Genomic DNA, 16,922 nt, shown 5'->3' on the forward strand with positions numbered 1-16,922 from the left:
CTACCAAGATCTGGTAACTACACTGGTTTTTATCTCACAAAGTGCCCAGAGCGATGAACTACCAGAGCCTTTTTATCACCATTTGCCCAGAGCTAGGAAAGACACAGGTCCTTCAATCGCCAACTACACAGGTAATTTTATTGCCATTTAGCTAGACATAGGAGCAACACATGGGCTTTTATTGCAAAATGCCCAGAGATACTGTAGTAATTATCAAAGGGCCTGTAATTTGCAAGAAAGAGCAATTCCTCTGGCCCTAGCAGAGGCCCTAAATGGAAGCTCCACCTTAAAGTACATCCCATTTTGTTATATGGTATTGGTTTAGAATTGGTATATCTATGTTTTTTTACTCTTGTTTTTAAAATGAGCTACAGTAATGTGCTCATGATAAATCATTTTATTAATGAATTAAACTAATGTCAAATATTCAAAAATATCCTGGGGGAAGGTCCTCTCACAAATATTGATGATGATTTAACAATGTTACAATAGCACAGCTACAAAATGTAACATTGATCAATTAGTGGTCATCCAATATAAACAAGAACACGTTAAAGTCATTAAGTGAAGCATTGTGGTTAACTATGGATGGTACAAATGACATGTTAAAGTGCCCAGGGTGACCTGCCCTAAGTAATTGTTAATGGAATCTAGTGTTGCTTTTAGGGAGCTGGTGTTCCCACCATTCCTACACCTACCTGCAGTATCAGACGGGACTGATATTCAGCCAGCACCATGAGATAAACCTTGGAGCCACAGGAAGAACTAACTCTCGCATTTGTTACATTCCTCTGGACAAAACCTTGATTCCAGAGGATTTACATCCTATTTGCTGTACTGACACATGTAACACGGATGTACTGCTGTCACTTAGCCGTAAGCCATAGTATAGCTCCATTAGCTCTAACAAACTATGTAGTCACAATAATGGGAAATAACTGTTGCATTGTGGAAGGCCTTGTGCAGGTCTAGATGAGGCCACAGGATGATGCATTATGGCGTGACATGTAGAGTAAACAAAGGAAAGCATTGAGCGGTCGTCATCTGCATTAAGGGAAGTGGCTCGCCTCAGTCTAGGTCAGCTAATGGCTAAGTGTTAAGTCTGGAGTCACCATATGACCCTCCTGTGCAGGCCTCTACAGTTACTTGTAGGCTTCCCAACTTCTAAGAATCTACTGGGTAATGTCCTGCTCCAGCTGCTCTAGCAACACAGTACTTCACCCCGCAGGGTAAATAAACCTTCCCCGGAGTTTGGGATTGTTTAAATCCTGTCCTATTTATCAAGGATTAATGCAAACAATATGCTGCCCTGTAAGACCTGGAGTATTACACTATTATGGAGCATCTACTGCACATACTCCGTAGCTACAAGGCATAAGAGTTTGTGGTGGGACGTTGGGGCAGGCCTCATTGGTGTGATCTCTGTTCTCTATTGGTTTATTACCTAGTTTCATTCCACCCTAATATGATGGGACACCATATAAAAGTACAGTCTTCAGGTTCTTTTTTTTTTTTATGGTATTTTTTATTTTATTATAAAGAACAACCCATAATGACAGATTTGCCAGTTTTGCCAGTGTTACTGTAGAAATTGCTGATCGCTGTGCTGACATCGATTCTAATAGGAGGGCATGATTGACAGGTGCTCTGATTTATTGTGGCATGACATGGACTAGTGCACCTACAAACTAAGCAAGTGTGCCAGGGCAGTGTCTGCGGGGTACAGCTATTTTAAAAGCGGAATAAATGTTTTGGAATGGATGTGAAATGACCTGTTGACGCCTCTTTTGCAGGTTTGTGTTTTGGAAAGTAAGAAAGTTGCTAGGAGGGAAGATGCGGGTCCTGCTGTGCGGAGGTGCCCCACTTTCTGCCGCCACCCAACGCTTCATGAATATCTGCTTCTGCTGTCCAGTAGGGCAGGGCTATGGCCTTACTGAGACCTGTGGTGCTGGCACCATCACTGAAAGTGAGTGCGGACGTTACCAAGATGAGACACCACAATTGCCTTTTATGAAGTGTGCAATCATGAGAATAAGGGGGGTATTCAATTCTCAATCCGACTGTCAGGACGTTCCCGATGGTGGGATTCACGACCGCTTTTGACCCATTCCGACTGTAACGTGACAGTCTGTATTCAATGTTCCGACTGTCGAGTGTAGGAACGGCTGCGTTTTGTAAGGAACAGCCGCTAAATTGTCGAAATCTGCTGAAAGCCTTCAATGCTGTCGGAAATGGCAGCTTTGAATAGGAGAGGGCCACTATTTCGGCCTGCGGAAATAGAGATTGAATACCCCCTTAAGCATTTCGGCCTCTTATATAGTATGTTTGCTTTTTTTAGCTTGACATTTTTCTGATTAAATATATTGCATGTCGTGTTTCTTTTGAGTCGGAGGCCGCTGTGTTATCCCGCTGTTGATCACGGAAGCACGTCCCAATGATACGTCATTTGTGTGACGGCAGTAAGAGTGTCCTTCTGTAAAGCGCTGACCATTGATAACCCAATGTTATATCTTTTAGTGTATGACTACAGTACGGGCAGAGTGGGAGCTCCGCTGGTCTGTTGTGAGATAAAGCTAAAGAACTGGGAAGAAGGTAAGCAAAGTATTCATGTACTGTATGGCATTTCCTGTCACTCTGCATTTGTGCTGAGCTTTGCGCCATCTTCACTCCTTTATCTGCACATCTATTGAAGGGTGGAAAGCAAAAAAAAACAAGATAGTGGTGTCTTAGTGCCTTCACTAGACCCTTCCAGATCCACCCCACCGTGTACATCACTAGCCATATTGAGCTGAAATTCTAGTTACTATGCTGCTTCTCGAATAGAAAGTACTAAACTTTGGCTATAGTATTTTGCTGTATGGAAGCTAAGGATTTTAATATTTTACTAAAATGTAGTAGTCAAACATACGTGATCTCAGTACGCTTCCTGCAATCCCAGCATTGCGACCAATGCCACTAACCAGCATCCAACATCACGAACGTCGGTCCATGCAAATTGCCAGCTGAGTAAGAGCCAGTGACTGAGATGACTGATGGAAGTGGAGGCTGTGAGTCCAGGAAGTCTGCATAGTAACACACAGACCCCTTTCTCTCCGCTCCCAGAAACCACAGGCAACACATCCCCGTTTCTAAGAATGCTGCTCACCATTTGCCACCTGTCAATCAGGCAGCAGTAGATGATAAATGCAGGGGAGACCACAGGGCCCTTTCTGAGCATGTGCAGAATGGACCTTTCACAGCAGCAAATTCCTGATGATGAGGACTCTGCATGCTGCAATGGACCTGCAGTGAACTATGAATCTGGCTCCGTCCCAACACATCCTGGAGACATGTACAGGGGTTGGAGTTGGAGGTTAGGCTGTGGGAGGGTTGGGTTAGGGTAAAAATACTTATTGGGATGCCTCAGGGTTCTGGCCGCTGGGGTTCCTCTGCCAGTCTTCAGACTTTATACGAAACTCGTTGACATGTATTTTTCTTACACTGACAAAAGCGAATGTTATCCGTGGTCTCATCTCATAGGGAGTTCTTGTTGTAGAAATGAGTTTACAGTAAATGCCATTTTGACGAAGAGAGATAACATCTAAAGGATATACGATATTCACAGAAGAATAGATAAGAGTCTATTTTTGAAGTGTTTCTTATTTCAACAAGTGATATCTTGGCAGGAAATAAATGTTTTATCCTCATTGTGAGACCTACACATTCCTCAAATGATGCTATTCCTAAATACAGATTCTCATGATAAGATCTCCAAAGTATAAAGATGTGATAATCTCCGTGGGAATTATTATATGCGTATAACTGTTTTTGTGCTCTGCCAAGATGAGGTCACGGGTCACACTGGCCATTAATTTTCTATTCTGTGACTTGTGATCTAATATAGAATGTTTTGGGTTATTTCCTCGCACAGGTGGCTACCATAATACTGACCAGCCAAGGCCCAGGGGAGAAATTCTGATTGGTGGGCCCAATGTAACCATGGGGTACTACAAAAATGAACTGAAAACCAAGGAGGACTTTTTTGTGGATAAAAATAGTCAACGCTGGTTCTGTACTGGGGATATCGGAGAATTTCATTCTGATGGCTGCTTAAAAATAATTGGTGAGTATTAGTCAAATATTAGTGTCCTTTGACCGTGTCTTTTAGGGACACATGTGCTGATTGAATAAATTCTAAAGTTACTATGATAAAGTGTAAAAACACATATACAGTATACTGCCCGGTAAAGATACATACAATCACAGTGCATAGACCTTGCTAATACAAATTACTCTATTGTTATACTCTATTGCTTCTGTGTCCTCTTTCCACACCGAATTTATAAATTCCAAAGTATAGTCTAGAAATAGTCCTGGGACAAGGACAGTGATGATGGTACATATATTTTACGGTGCGGTTTGGTTGGGATAGTGCTAGTAACAGGGAGCCAAATTTTTGGGGTGAAACGCGAAGAGATTTGCAGCCAAAACTGCTCAGCTGGGTAAAGAACCCAGGTGACAGGCGGTTGCTATTTCTTTGTAAATAAACAGAATGGGAATTTTCTCACCAGTCACGTAAGGTGTCCACACGTTGCGATTTTGAACTTTTTAGTTGAAATCACCCTGTTTCTTTTGCCTCGCAAAGTGTGCTTCCTTGTAGTTGATATTGCAAGGCAAAAAAGTATGTGCAGGCGGGTATTTTTTCACTACTAGATCTCATGTAGCCTGTAATTGACTATTATAGTGTAGTCAAAAATCGGGCGTAGTTAAAATCACATGTAGATTTAATCAACCCAGTGTACAGTCCAAATTGTATAGCAAAAAATGTATGGCTCAAATCACACCATTTCACAATGCGTGGGCACCATAAGTGCCTATTTTTTTTTTTTTTTTATCTATTTTGTTTAAAAGAAAACTGTTAATGCCTAGAATGTATAGATGTTTAGGGTGGTATTCAATTGTTTTTCACCAGCATTTCAGCTCGCAATCCCCGGGGGGGTGGTGAGCTGAATGTGTGAATTAATTGCTAAACCTGACCATCATGAGCACAATATGCACAAAAAAATTGATCAGTTGAATTTCGCCCCATGATCTCCCATCATTTTAGACAGGGAGATCGGGTGCGTGATAACAATTGAATACCACCCTTAGAGATACATTAGGTCACAAAACTGTTGTATTAGATTATGCCATCTGTTTTGTATTTGCACAGATTGTATTTTACATATCTGCTATATATTTTGTATTGAGTATTGTACGCTGCTTCAACACAGCTTATATTGTTTTACTCAAAAAAGTGACTATTCTCTTATTTTTTTGCATGAAAAGTATAAATCCAAATAAATAAATATTCGCTATATACAGTGATAAATTAAGGTACCGGTTTCTAGTTCCTTTTCAATGCCTATTAACAGCTCTTAGGTTTTCCAGTAGTCTGTGCACTACTATACATGCCAAACAAATTGTTCCTGTAATTTAGTATTTCCTTAGCGCTCTGTATATTGTAGCCGCTCTGTAATTCATAGGCTGTCCCAGTCACTACTAACAGAGCGTCCATTTAACACATTGACCCAGAGTGTTCAAGCTCTTGAATGTCTCTCCTCCTCAGCTGAATAGCACGTAGAGGGAGCACAAACCAGCCGATTGTTTATATGTACCTGGTAATACACACCGGAGGCACTGGTAGCCTGTGTTCACATGAAGACTATACTCAATCTCCTATGTAGTTTCGATGTGGCAGTTTCATTCTGCCATATTTCTGTTCTGCATAGCTGGGAAGATCGTGTAGCATTTATTACCATAAGGATAAAAATATATGTACAAGAGCAACTTACCGGCGTCTTGGTGTTTAAAGTGGCATTCTTAACATGTTATGTGGCTGTAGACACTTATAACAACATATAGTGGCTTACAGAGGCAGTGCTGGTAGTATATTTCATACAGTATATTGGGTGGTGACTGCACACCCTAATTCTAAACATAATGGGCCAGATGTACTAAGCTTGAAAAGTGATTAACAACCAGCCAATCGGATCTTAACTGTCATGTCACAGGCTGTGTTTGAAAAATGAAAGGTAGGAGCTGATTGGCTGATGGTTTATCACTCTCCATTTTATCACTTTTCAAGGATCAGTACATCTCATCTAATGACCTGCTACCAAGCATATATGTTTTGTTCCACGTGAACAATATTAAAAAATTGCAGGTGCAAACTAAGTACTAAACAGTGCGAATAAGAATACTTCTAATAAACTCTGTAATATACTGCAACAGTCAAATATGAGGGGCATAGGATAATTTGGGCCGAAAATATGGGCACACTAACTGCAAACAGTTGAATTCCTCTAAGGTTCTATGGGTTCTGTTCCTGATACTTGGACCTAAGTGTTTGGTCGCGGTTGGTGGGCCCATATTTTTATGTTTTGCACCTCAATTTTTCGGTCATATTGCAGATTTTATGCAGGACTATGTGTGCACCTGCTTTTTCTTTTTTTTTTCTTTGTGTCATTTATTTTACACAAATGAATTTGTCCTCTAGACAGGAAGAAGGATCTGGTGAAGCTCCAAGCAGGAGAATATGTATCACTCGGGAAAGTGGAGGCTGCACTGAAGAATCTCCCCATCGTGGACAACATCTGTGCATATGCAAACAGGTGAGGCAGCAAGAACTAGGGGTCCGGATTAGTCCAGAACCGCTCTGACATGGTGTGGGTTCTGGCCGATTTGGACATCTTTATTTCGTTTCCCGCAGGGAAAGTGTGGCGGTACTACTGTACGGGCATCAGTTTTTGGTGTGCAAATTTCTGTGCATGAAAAGAGCAATTTGTCCCAGCACCTCCCTGTATATCCTTCCACGTAGTAACTGCATAGCAAACCATGAAGGGAATATTTTCTCTGAGTAGACATTAATACAGACCATTGACTTTAACTGCTGCATGTGTTATAAGTGACTGAACCAATGAGAACCTGCAGTGCCTGTATTATTATAGTCCACAGTGGTTCATATTTTATTACGGGTTACATAATTATGTAGATCCCACAGGAGAAGAAACACAAACTCCTACACGCTTTTAATTTTGCGTATATCTTAATGTTTCCATTACAGCGACCAGTCATACGTGATCGGCTTTGTTGTGCCTAACCAAAAGGAGCTAGTAAAGCTGGCAGAAAACAGGGGGACAAAAGGAAGCTTCGAGTCTCTGTGCAATAATTCCATAATGGAGAAGGAAGTGCTTAGAGTGTTGGTGGAATCTCCTGCTGCTGGTAAGTAGTGGTGGACATTTACCAGGAGTTCTTACAGGTAGCAGACACAAATGGCTAAATAGAACATTGAGCCACCACTTGTATGTGTCAAGGCATTGACTCCGCCTATTGGGCAGATGCACTAAGCTTCACAAGTGCTAAAATGGAGGGTGATAAACAACCAACCAATCGGCTCCTGCCTGACATTTTTGTCAACAGTCTGTGACATGACCGGTAAGAGCTGATTGGCTGGCTGTTTTTCATTCTCCATTTTATCACTTTTGAAGCTTAGTGCATCTGACCCTGTGTCTGGAACTGTACAGGGGAGATGCAGTGTGATTTTTTTCCACAGGAAACAGAGCACATTTATTATTGCATATCACTCCCTTCTACAGTTTATAAGCTATTTACCCTAGAACATGGGCACACACACACACATTATGCCCTGCCTCCAGCCAACATCAGGACCAGCCATATTTGTCCGCAATCCTGGGAACAGGCCTCGGGACTACATAGATCACAGTAGAGGTTCATTGCATTACAATCCATAACAAGTGGGTATTATGTGGGATGGGACATCCGTTTTCTCACCTTTTTCGTGGTATGGAACCTCGATTGTGACCGCTTCAGAAATTGGTGCCAATTAGTGTATTTACCACAGTGTCTTTTTTTTTTTTTTCTTAGCCACCCTTGAGAAGTTTGAGGTCCCTGCAAAGATCCGCCTTGTTTCTGAGCCTTGGACTCCTGAGACAGGATTGGTAACCGATGCCTTTAAACTAAAACGCAAGGAGCTGAAAAGTCATTACCAGGAAGATATTGAGAGGATGTATGGAGGGAAATGAAGCCTAAGAGCCATTCTGTTCCCTTTGCTGTTACAACAACGGTTACTTGTGAACCCGGCTGTGGCAGATCGTACAGAGTCAGCCTGCGGCTAGGTCCCGGGATCAATGGAAAAGCTTGAATATGCCCTACACAAATATTGTTACTATACCAGAGAAACAAATGCTAAATGAAAGAAAAACAAAACTAGAATTACATTTTTTTTTTTTTTTTTTGGTCTGCTGGTAGATCCCAGTATTTTTAACCAATAAGAGAGATCGGATTCTCCTCCAGTCAGCCAGGCCGTGCAGTTGGAATGAATGGTTTTTGTAACTCATGAGCTAATGCAGCATCTGCCTATGATGTATGGAAATCTACTGGCTTGTTCACACTATGTATAGACTTGTTTCATTACAATCCACAGAAATTGATGTTTATTTAGATTTTTTTTTTTTTTTTAGCAAACCTTATATGGAACCATTTTACATGTTCCTCATTGCATCAGCGATTCCCAATTGCCATATTGCTTTTCATAATGATCAGCGTGTGTGTCATCTGGCTTCTATTTCACTTTATCATATTGGCCTTGTCTGTATTGTTAATGAGTTAAATACCATTTTTTCTTTTTCGCCATATATTTCTGTGTGATGTCATATCAACCAGAAGTGTGTCTTTCTCACAAGTAATACACCCCATTATTATACAATGGGATAGATGTATGAAGCATTGATAAGGAAGACGTGAGCCACAGGAGAAGTGGCCCATGGCAACCAATCAGCACTGACGTAACATCTATAATTTGCATAATATAAAATGATACAGAGCAGCTGATTGGTTGCCACGGGCCACTTCTCCTCTGGCTCACTTCTCCCTTATCACTGCTTCATGCACCTACCCCATATATCCACAATTCTGAATGCATTACATGTGCATTAGGAATATAGGGGCAGATGTATTAAGCCTTAACAAGAGATAAATGCAAGGGTGATAAGGAGAGATAAACGTCCAGCCAATCAGCTCCTTACTGACTTTTTTCAAACACAGCCTGTAACATGGCAGTTAGCAGGTGATTGGCTGGACGTTTATCTCTCCTTATCACCCTTGGATTTATCTCTTGTTAAAGCTTAATACATCTGCCCCATAGTTACATGCAGTTTCAATGCTCGGCTCTAGAGAATTGTTGTGAAACTATTTTTGATACACTAATCCACCTGCAATTGCAATGGAGCAGTGTGGAGTAGCCCTATTAGACCATAATACTCTTTGCTGGAGCTGTATCACTATATAGTACATGATCCCATACTGTCACATAAACACACTGTCTTTGCATATGTGTTGCACACCCTGAATGTGTGTGTGCTTGTGAATGTATGTGTGTAATGGGATTTGTTATGTATAAACAGGGTCACTTAAAGCAGCAGTCCCATATATTTAGGCTTTTATCTACTAATCATTGAAACCCTTTATTTGTGTGATCTCCTAATAGAGGCACCGTGTACACGTGTGTTGCAGAAGTGGGTGGTAACTGTTTACTTACCACTATTACATGGTTTTTGTGTTGAGCCAATATCACTTTAAAAAATATATTGTACAATTGTGCACTGAACTTCAACCCGAATTTTGTGCCCTTCTAATAATGCCACTTGGCTGTTCCTGTTCTACACGGTCAATCAGATCCCTTTGTTATTGCAGTAATTTACAGAACATAGCGAAGAAATTATAAAAAAAAAATTAAGAAAAATGAACTTGTTTCTTGAACCCCATAGGGTTCCTGTAACTGTCTTTGCAGGGCTTTGTAATACACTTCACACTCACAAAATGGCCACATGTAGTAAGCCGTCCCCTCACATTTTGTGTTTGATTTACCCATACACGTGTATAAACAGAAGACTGTCGTAGCAGACAAATGTGCAGATTATTGAGAGTGGTAGCAGACTGGATATTGGACAATCTTACACCGTGCCTGTGTGGAGATTTCTGCCACCTCTTGCACACCTAGGACCACTTCAGCAGTGCCTTCACGGAGTAAGTGTCCATCTTGAAATACCTTTTCAGAAATGCCAGTGCAAATCAATGTTTTTTTGCACTGGTACATTTACAGAAGGACACATGTAGTCCTTCTGGAAATTAGACCACCAGAGTCCACAGATTAGGCCTGTCTTCTATTTGTTTTTTCTTTTTTACTGAATGGGACTGCTGCTTAATATTATTATTTTTTATTTTAATTATTTTAATCTGTTTTGTAGGAAAACTGTAAAGTGAGAACCATAACACGAACTTTGTACAATAATTATTATAGATGGATCATCCTAAACCTGTTTAATTTATTAAACCCCCTGAGGGTTCTGGGTAATTTTTTCTCTGGACCTGTTTGAACAAGAATTGATTGTTGTACAGTATGTAAATCATTTTTATCATCGTTTTGTGCTTTAGGAAAGCAGACGATGGCTTCAGGTGGTCACTGACTGTCCTGCCATCCCTTATATCCAATGCTGTTTTCTCAGTGTAGTCTGTATGTAAACAGCTACAGAACTTTCTACATCCGGATGAGTGTTTTTGTGTGTAAGGGGATTTATTTTTCCGTCTATGTTTTAATTATCTGAAAATATCCTTTTTTTCTTCTCTCATGCCTATGGAAACAGAGCATACGCATAGTACATTAGCTCATGCTTTTATGATGTAGGTTGAATTAGAAGTCACTGGCCGTGGTGGAGTATTTAATGTGGGCCTGTCACATACTGTACACTGTGGGGGCAGCCATTTTGTGGATTCAACCACTATTCAGCCTATCTGTTCATTTAGATCTTTAGGTGTCTGCGAAGTCCCTTGTGGATTGATAGGTAGTACAGTGGTTGTTGCCACCGTGTGTAGGTGACCTATACAATTTAGCTTGTTCAGATTGAGGGGTAAATGTATGAAGCTTGGAAGTAGTATCTATCCCCATAAAGAACGGGATACGGTCATTGGGTCTACATCAAGTTGGTCGACAAGCATTGGGTCGACATGGGTCAAGATCTACAGGTCAATAGGTTGACATGGGGTTTTTCACTGTTTTTTTTTTTGTGCCGACAGTATTTCATGCCCTACCATCCACCAGGGTGTGGTGGGAGAATAAAACAGTGTGCGGAGCGCAGAGGCGCACCATGCCCAAAGCATAGCGAGCGATGCGGTGCACTGGAAACTGTCCATGTTAACTGTGTCAACATTCAGGTCAAAAAACAGTGAAAAACCACATGTCGACCTTTTGACTGTCAACCAAATGCTTGTGTTGACCTGTCTACCTTGTCCCATGTCGACCTAATGCTTGTCGACCAACTTGCTGTAGACCAAACGATCCCAACCCTAAAGAACGTTATGTGCAAGGTGATAATGCACCAGCCAATCAGCTCCAATATGTAAATTGAGAGTAAGGAGCTGATTGGCTGGAGCATTATCACCTTGCACATAACATTATTTATAGGGATAGAAATAACTTCTCCAAACTTCATACATTTACCCCTGAATCTCTGCTCATAATTAATTCCTTTCCTTTCTTGTCTCTCCTCACAATACAATTCTTTGTCTACAACTTTATCATTCCTTTACCAGCAAATATCTGTGTACAGTAGGATTCTCAAGTCTATTAATAAATAACTTATTTTACTACCACACATCCAGTGTTGAATAGAAATGTTAGGCTGGGTTGCACCAACGCTACGTGCATCCGACACACTATACATTTTTATAATATAACCCGAAATTCCTTTTGTGTGCATTCCTTTTTTTTAACTGCCAATTCAGTCCTTAAAATAACCGTTGGATCGTATTGACGGAATACTTGGTTTTAGACACCTTATAGGTATTTTCCATGTTTATTGCATGTACAACAGTACGTTTCAACACGTGTACGTTTTATGCATCTGTTATGTGACCGATCACATTTGTTAGGCGTTTAAGCACGCACCATGTCGTGTAGTAAAATCTGAAATGTAAGTTCCTGGAACACACTGATAAGAACAACACCGTGTAATGTAACTGTTACTATACCCAATGTGATTTAGAAGCATTAATGAACATCTGAAACATTTGTTAACCGTATAAAGATGTAAATAAGGACAAAACTGAATGGCTACATAGTTGGCAGGAACAAACCTTGGTTATGTATTATGTACAAACTCCCCTTAACGAGAGAACCATTATCCATAGTAAGTGTTTTGTAGTAGAAAATTTTAGTGGTGGGGTGGCGCCCCAATTGTAGTTACGCCACTGTGCTTGAGGACCAGGGTTGGGGGAACCACTGTCCTAGATCATGGAAGAGCTTGGAGTACTGGGTGGGAGTGTCTGGTATGATGTGAATGTAGGCAGTTTGCTTCTCCTTGTATTTATGTCTTTGTTTAATGTGTGTGTGTTGCCATTGTACTTTTGGATCTTAAAAATAATCCAAGTCACGTCCATAATAAAGAGAATATAACTGTAAGATTGTATCACCTAGAACAAAAGAATATCACAAGTTACAGCTCATCCCGAGGTCAGACCATTGTGTCAGTGGGAAACTAACTGTTTGCATGTAGCATAACTCGGGATGTTGCAGCCACATCTGGTTGCTGTTCATTTTAAAAATTAAAAGAACACCTTTTTGCTATGGATGCAAGTGAATGTTTTGCCACTGCTGACCTGGTATGTGTTCTGGGTGTCACTAGCTGGTGAATCTGATATAGCTACTTAAACAAACACAGCTGCAAAGCTGATCTGATATATTAAGAACAAATGTCCGACTGTGCGATCTGTAACTTTCCTCTTGTACACACTTGTCACTTTAAATTGGAAGCTAAGCGGATGTACGCAGGGTTTAGTATTGAGGATGTGGAACGTTGTATTTATAATGTTTGTCTCGTTAAAGCAAGGTAATCCACAGAAAGCAATCTATTGTCTTTGGTGCGCTGCAATGTTGTAACCGTATCATAATAATACATTTAAATCCTATGGGGGGAGGCGTATCAAACCTGCTAAAGAGGACTAGTGGAGATGCTGCCCCTGAGCTAGGTGACTGATCGCTCAAATTTGATTGGTTTCTCTTCTCCTCCTATAGAAGGTTTGATAAATCTTCCCGTAAATAGTGAGAAGAGCAGCCCTTGTATTGATTGCTTGGTCTCCGTTTAGATGATTGTCCTACCTCTCCTTGTATTAATATCCCTCCCTCATCCAGTGCCTCTGATGTGAAGAGTTTCTACCCTCCTCTTTAAAGCAAACTATTTTAACCGTTCACCCAAAATATATTCAGAAATCTACATATTCTTCTATTGTGATATTATTCTAATGCTTCTATGAAGCAGTTCAGTTTCCTGGCTAGTAAATGGCATTCAGAGTGGCGTTTTCATAAAAAAAAGGGTCATTTTGCTGTCTCTTTCTAAGAAACCAATAAACCTTTTATATAGAACAACTTGTTCCTAATATCTGTGTAATACGTAACTGTAATCTGTTTGAACCCCTTGTTCCTTGAATTGTGAACGTTCTTTTGTGTTTCGCTGAGCCTGGGCACTGTCGCACCTGACATGTGGTATGTAATGTACAGATATGCCGGTGTTTGCTCTACTTGGGTGGAAAGCGATTGTCCATTTTGGGTTATGATGTTTATTTATTTGTTACTCTAAATGGTTTGAGGTTTTGAAATAAACGATGTGAATTGACAGAGATGTGTTTGTGTATTTCATTGTTTAATACTAGTGCAGTATATGTACTATAAATACATTTTGTCTACTCGTTAGGGGCCAAATGTATCAAGCTTTCAAAAGTGATAAAGAGTTTCATTCAAATTGTCCTTTAAGAAAAAAAATATATATTTTTATAAGTAATCGATATCTATGTTCAACCTATTTACAGTTAAGTGTTCATAATGGAATGGGAAGAGAAATGGTGATCGATCAGATCTTGTTATTCATTTTGGTTTCACCCATGCCCAGCATAGAATCCCTTCATTCTATTTGGGTAGTTTAGTGCATAGGTTCTCAAACTCGGAGCCTTATTCAGTATCCGTTGGAAATTATCGTGTAATGGGCCTGATTTACACCTGATCACTAATCAGCGACTTTGCTATTCGCCCATCAAAACTACTGACTGCTATGTAGTCTCAGTAGTTGCAAGAGTTGGGTTGCGAAAACCTTCCGTGGTCTAGGTGTGTTTAAAAAAAAAAAACAGGAGTTTCTGTGATGACCACTTCCAACCTGTCTCAGTCGCAGATCAGTGGAAGCTTCAGACCTGCTCACAACTGCACAGAAGGTAAAAACTGTTTGATGTTTTGGGAATTGCAAAATTAATTTGTGTGGATGGAGATTAGTGATCTATTCGCAATTTAGCAAGGGGCGTTTTTTTCTTTTTCTGGGAGGCGGCTTTCTACCTGCAGTTCACTGCGGCTTCTCAGATTATCAATCATGAGATTCAGACCTGCTCATTGGCAGTTATCGATGGTGTACTGAGCAGTTATCGGCACATGCGCACACAACCATACACAAGGCAAGTCTTATGTTCATGAACGTACATAGATGTGTGAACACAAGAAATCGCATTTAGCAATTACCAAATGGAGTGGTGGTGGCGTGTCAGTGAGATGGGTGTGCAGCCTATACGCTGCAGGGCATGTAGTGGGTTTGTCATAGCGTTGCATTAAAAATATATGAAAAATGTATTGTAGGAATTGCAAATGCACCAACACCACCAGCCGAGTAGCTGGAAAGCTATGCATACTTGAAGTACTGTTGTCATCGGTTAAAATTCCAATTGTCAAGCTGATAAATACAAACTCACAGGCAATGACAATAACGCTTGTCTTTAGGTATGTTATGTACCGGTATATGTATAGTGTTGTGCATGACTTATCGCTTATTTAGATGGTGCCACAAGGGTTCGGCAGCGCCTAACAATAAATGAGCAAAAAAAAAAGAAACCGTTAAATAATGAATTACAGTACAAGGCAATTTAGGACAAGTACATGGTAAATAAAGACCGTTTCATCAGAGGACAGGACACTGAAGCAATTATTAGGGTGGCAGAGATATATCAGTCAGTCCATAGAAGGGGCAGCACGCTCGTTGAATAAATCAATAATCTGCCTGGTTCCTTCCGTTTAAAGTTCCCCGGCCAGGAACCTCCAATAGTCTCGATACCGGAGTCACTCTGTAATAAAGAGTCAACACAGATGGCTTTACGCCAACGTTTCGAAGTCTTCTCCCTGAAGCCGAAGTAAAGACTTTGAAACGTTGGCGTAAAAATCTGTGTCGACCTTTTTATTACAGAGTGCCACTGGTATCGAGACTATATATCTATCCTATCGAGAGAGGCAGAGATGGATATATTCTAAGAAAAGAAAGATGCCTCACAGGTCCTTAGCTAAATTAAATGGCACCAACAAAACACCAGCGTCCATTTCTACAGTGAAGAGGCGACTTTAGGATGGTGGCCTTTTAGGCAGAGTGGCAAAGAAAAAGCCATATCTGAGACTGGCCGATAAAAGGAAAAGATTAATATTGGCAAAAGAACAGACATTAGAGGAAGACTGGAAAAAGTGTTATGGACAGACTAATTTAGGTTTGAGGTGTTTGGATCACACAGAAGAACATTTGTGAGTCTCAGAATAAGTGAAAAGATGCTGGAAGATTGCCTGTTCAGCATGGTGGAGGCAATGTGATGGTCTGGGGCTGCATTGGTGCTGGTGGGAGAGTTGTACAAGAAAAAAGGGAATTTTATTAAGGAATGTTATTAATCCATTTTGCAACATCATGCCATACCATGTGGACAGCACTTGATTGGAGCCAATTTCCTCCTCCCAACAGGACAATGACCCAAAGCACACCTCCAAATTATGCAAGAACTATTTAGGAAGGAGGCAGCTGGTATTCGGTCTGTAAAGAAGTGGCCAGCACAGTCACCAGATCTCAACCCCATTGAGCAGTTGTTTGGAGTAGCTTGACCGTATGGTACACAAAAAGTGCCCACCAAGCCAATCCAACTTGTGGGAGGAGCTTCAGGAAGCATGGGGTGACATTTCTTCAGATTACCCCAACAATTTAACAGCTAGAAGGTCAAAGGTCTGCAATGCTGTAATTACTGCAAAAGGAGCATTATTTGACGAAAGCAAAGTTTACAGGACAAAATTATTTCAAATAAAAATAATTTTTTCTAACCTTGTCAATGTCTCAACTATATGTTCAATTCAGTTTCCAACTCATTTGACAAAGTCCATTTTCATGTAAATTAAAAAATTCAACTGAAAATAAAAAATCTAGAAAAAAACTTTCTAAATTCTCCACACACATCCTCCGGACACATTTTTTTTTTTTTTAGTTCTGCAAGTCCCTGGAGGACAGCCTGCTAATTAAGTATATGTTCACATATTGGGCGGTATTCAATGAGCCAGAATCGTTGGTCACAGTGATCCAGATTTAACATTCGCCTGCCAATCGCCGGTTTTTAGCTGTGAATCGCCATGCATGGGGATTCGTGGGGAGTCGCCAAGTCACCCTATTCAACGTGGCTGAGAATCGCCGGCCCTAACGGCGATTCTCAGCCATACCGGCGTTTCCCTATACAGCCGCATTAATGTAGTCAGTTGTTTATAAAAATGCAGAGAAATGCAAGAAAAAAGCAAATTACCCTGGACAAACGCTTCCCATACAGCATACGGCAAACGCTGGGTAATCTGCTCAAAGGGCAAACGAAGGAGTAAGGTGGGGAGGAGAATCATGGGTAAGTGAGGTGCACCATGGGTAAGAACAGTGCTTTGTGGGAGAAAAAAAAAATACCTGAAGAAATTAAATATATATTTGTATAGCACTTCTACGACCATGACATCACACAAGGGCAGCAAATAATAATACATTACACTTGCACAGTTAAATAGAACACTTAAA

The 16,922-nt window shown here is 40.6% G+C and overlaps 1 protein-coding gene across 1 annotated transcript in view; it reads left to right on the plus strand.

The window, feature by feature from the left end:
* The window catches only part of ACSL3 (acyl-CoA synthetase long chain family member 3), an 81,750-nt gene extending 68,042 nt beyond the window's left edge, over window positions 1-13,708 (plus strand). The window contains exons 10-15 of the mRNA XM_083178105.1: window positions 1,794-1,966; window positions 2,518-2,592; window positions 3,911-4,102; window positions 6,518-6,632; window positions 7,085-7,242; window positions 7,906-13,708. Coding sequence (XP_083034231.1) covers window positions 1,794-1,966; window positions 2,518-2,592; window positions 3,911-4,102; window positions 6,518-6,632; window positions 7,085-7,242; window positions 7,906-8,063 — 871 coding nt within the window. The 3' untranslated portion in view covers window positions 8,064-13,708. The remainder of the gene's footprint in view (window positions 1-1,793; window positions 1,967-2,517; window positions 2,593-3,910; window positions 4,103-6,517; window positions 6,633-7,084; window positions 7,243-7,905) is intronic.
* Window positions 13,709-16,922: the final 3,214 nt, after the last annotated feature.

The sequence above is a fragment of the Crinia signifera genome, chromosome 3 (assembly GCF_055691185.1).
Source record: "Crinia signifera chromosome 3, ASM5569118v1, whole genome shotgun sequence".
Classification (NCBI taxonomy): Eukaryota; Metazoa; Chordata; class Amphibia; order Anura; family Myobatrachidae; genus Crinia; species Crinia signifera.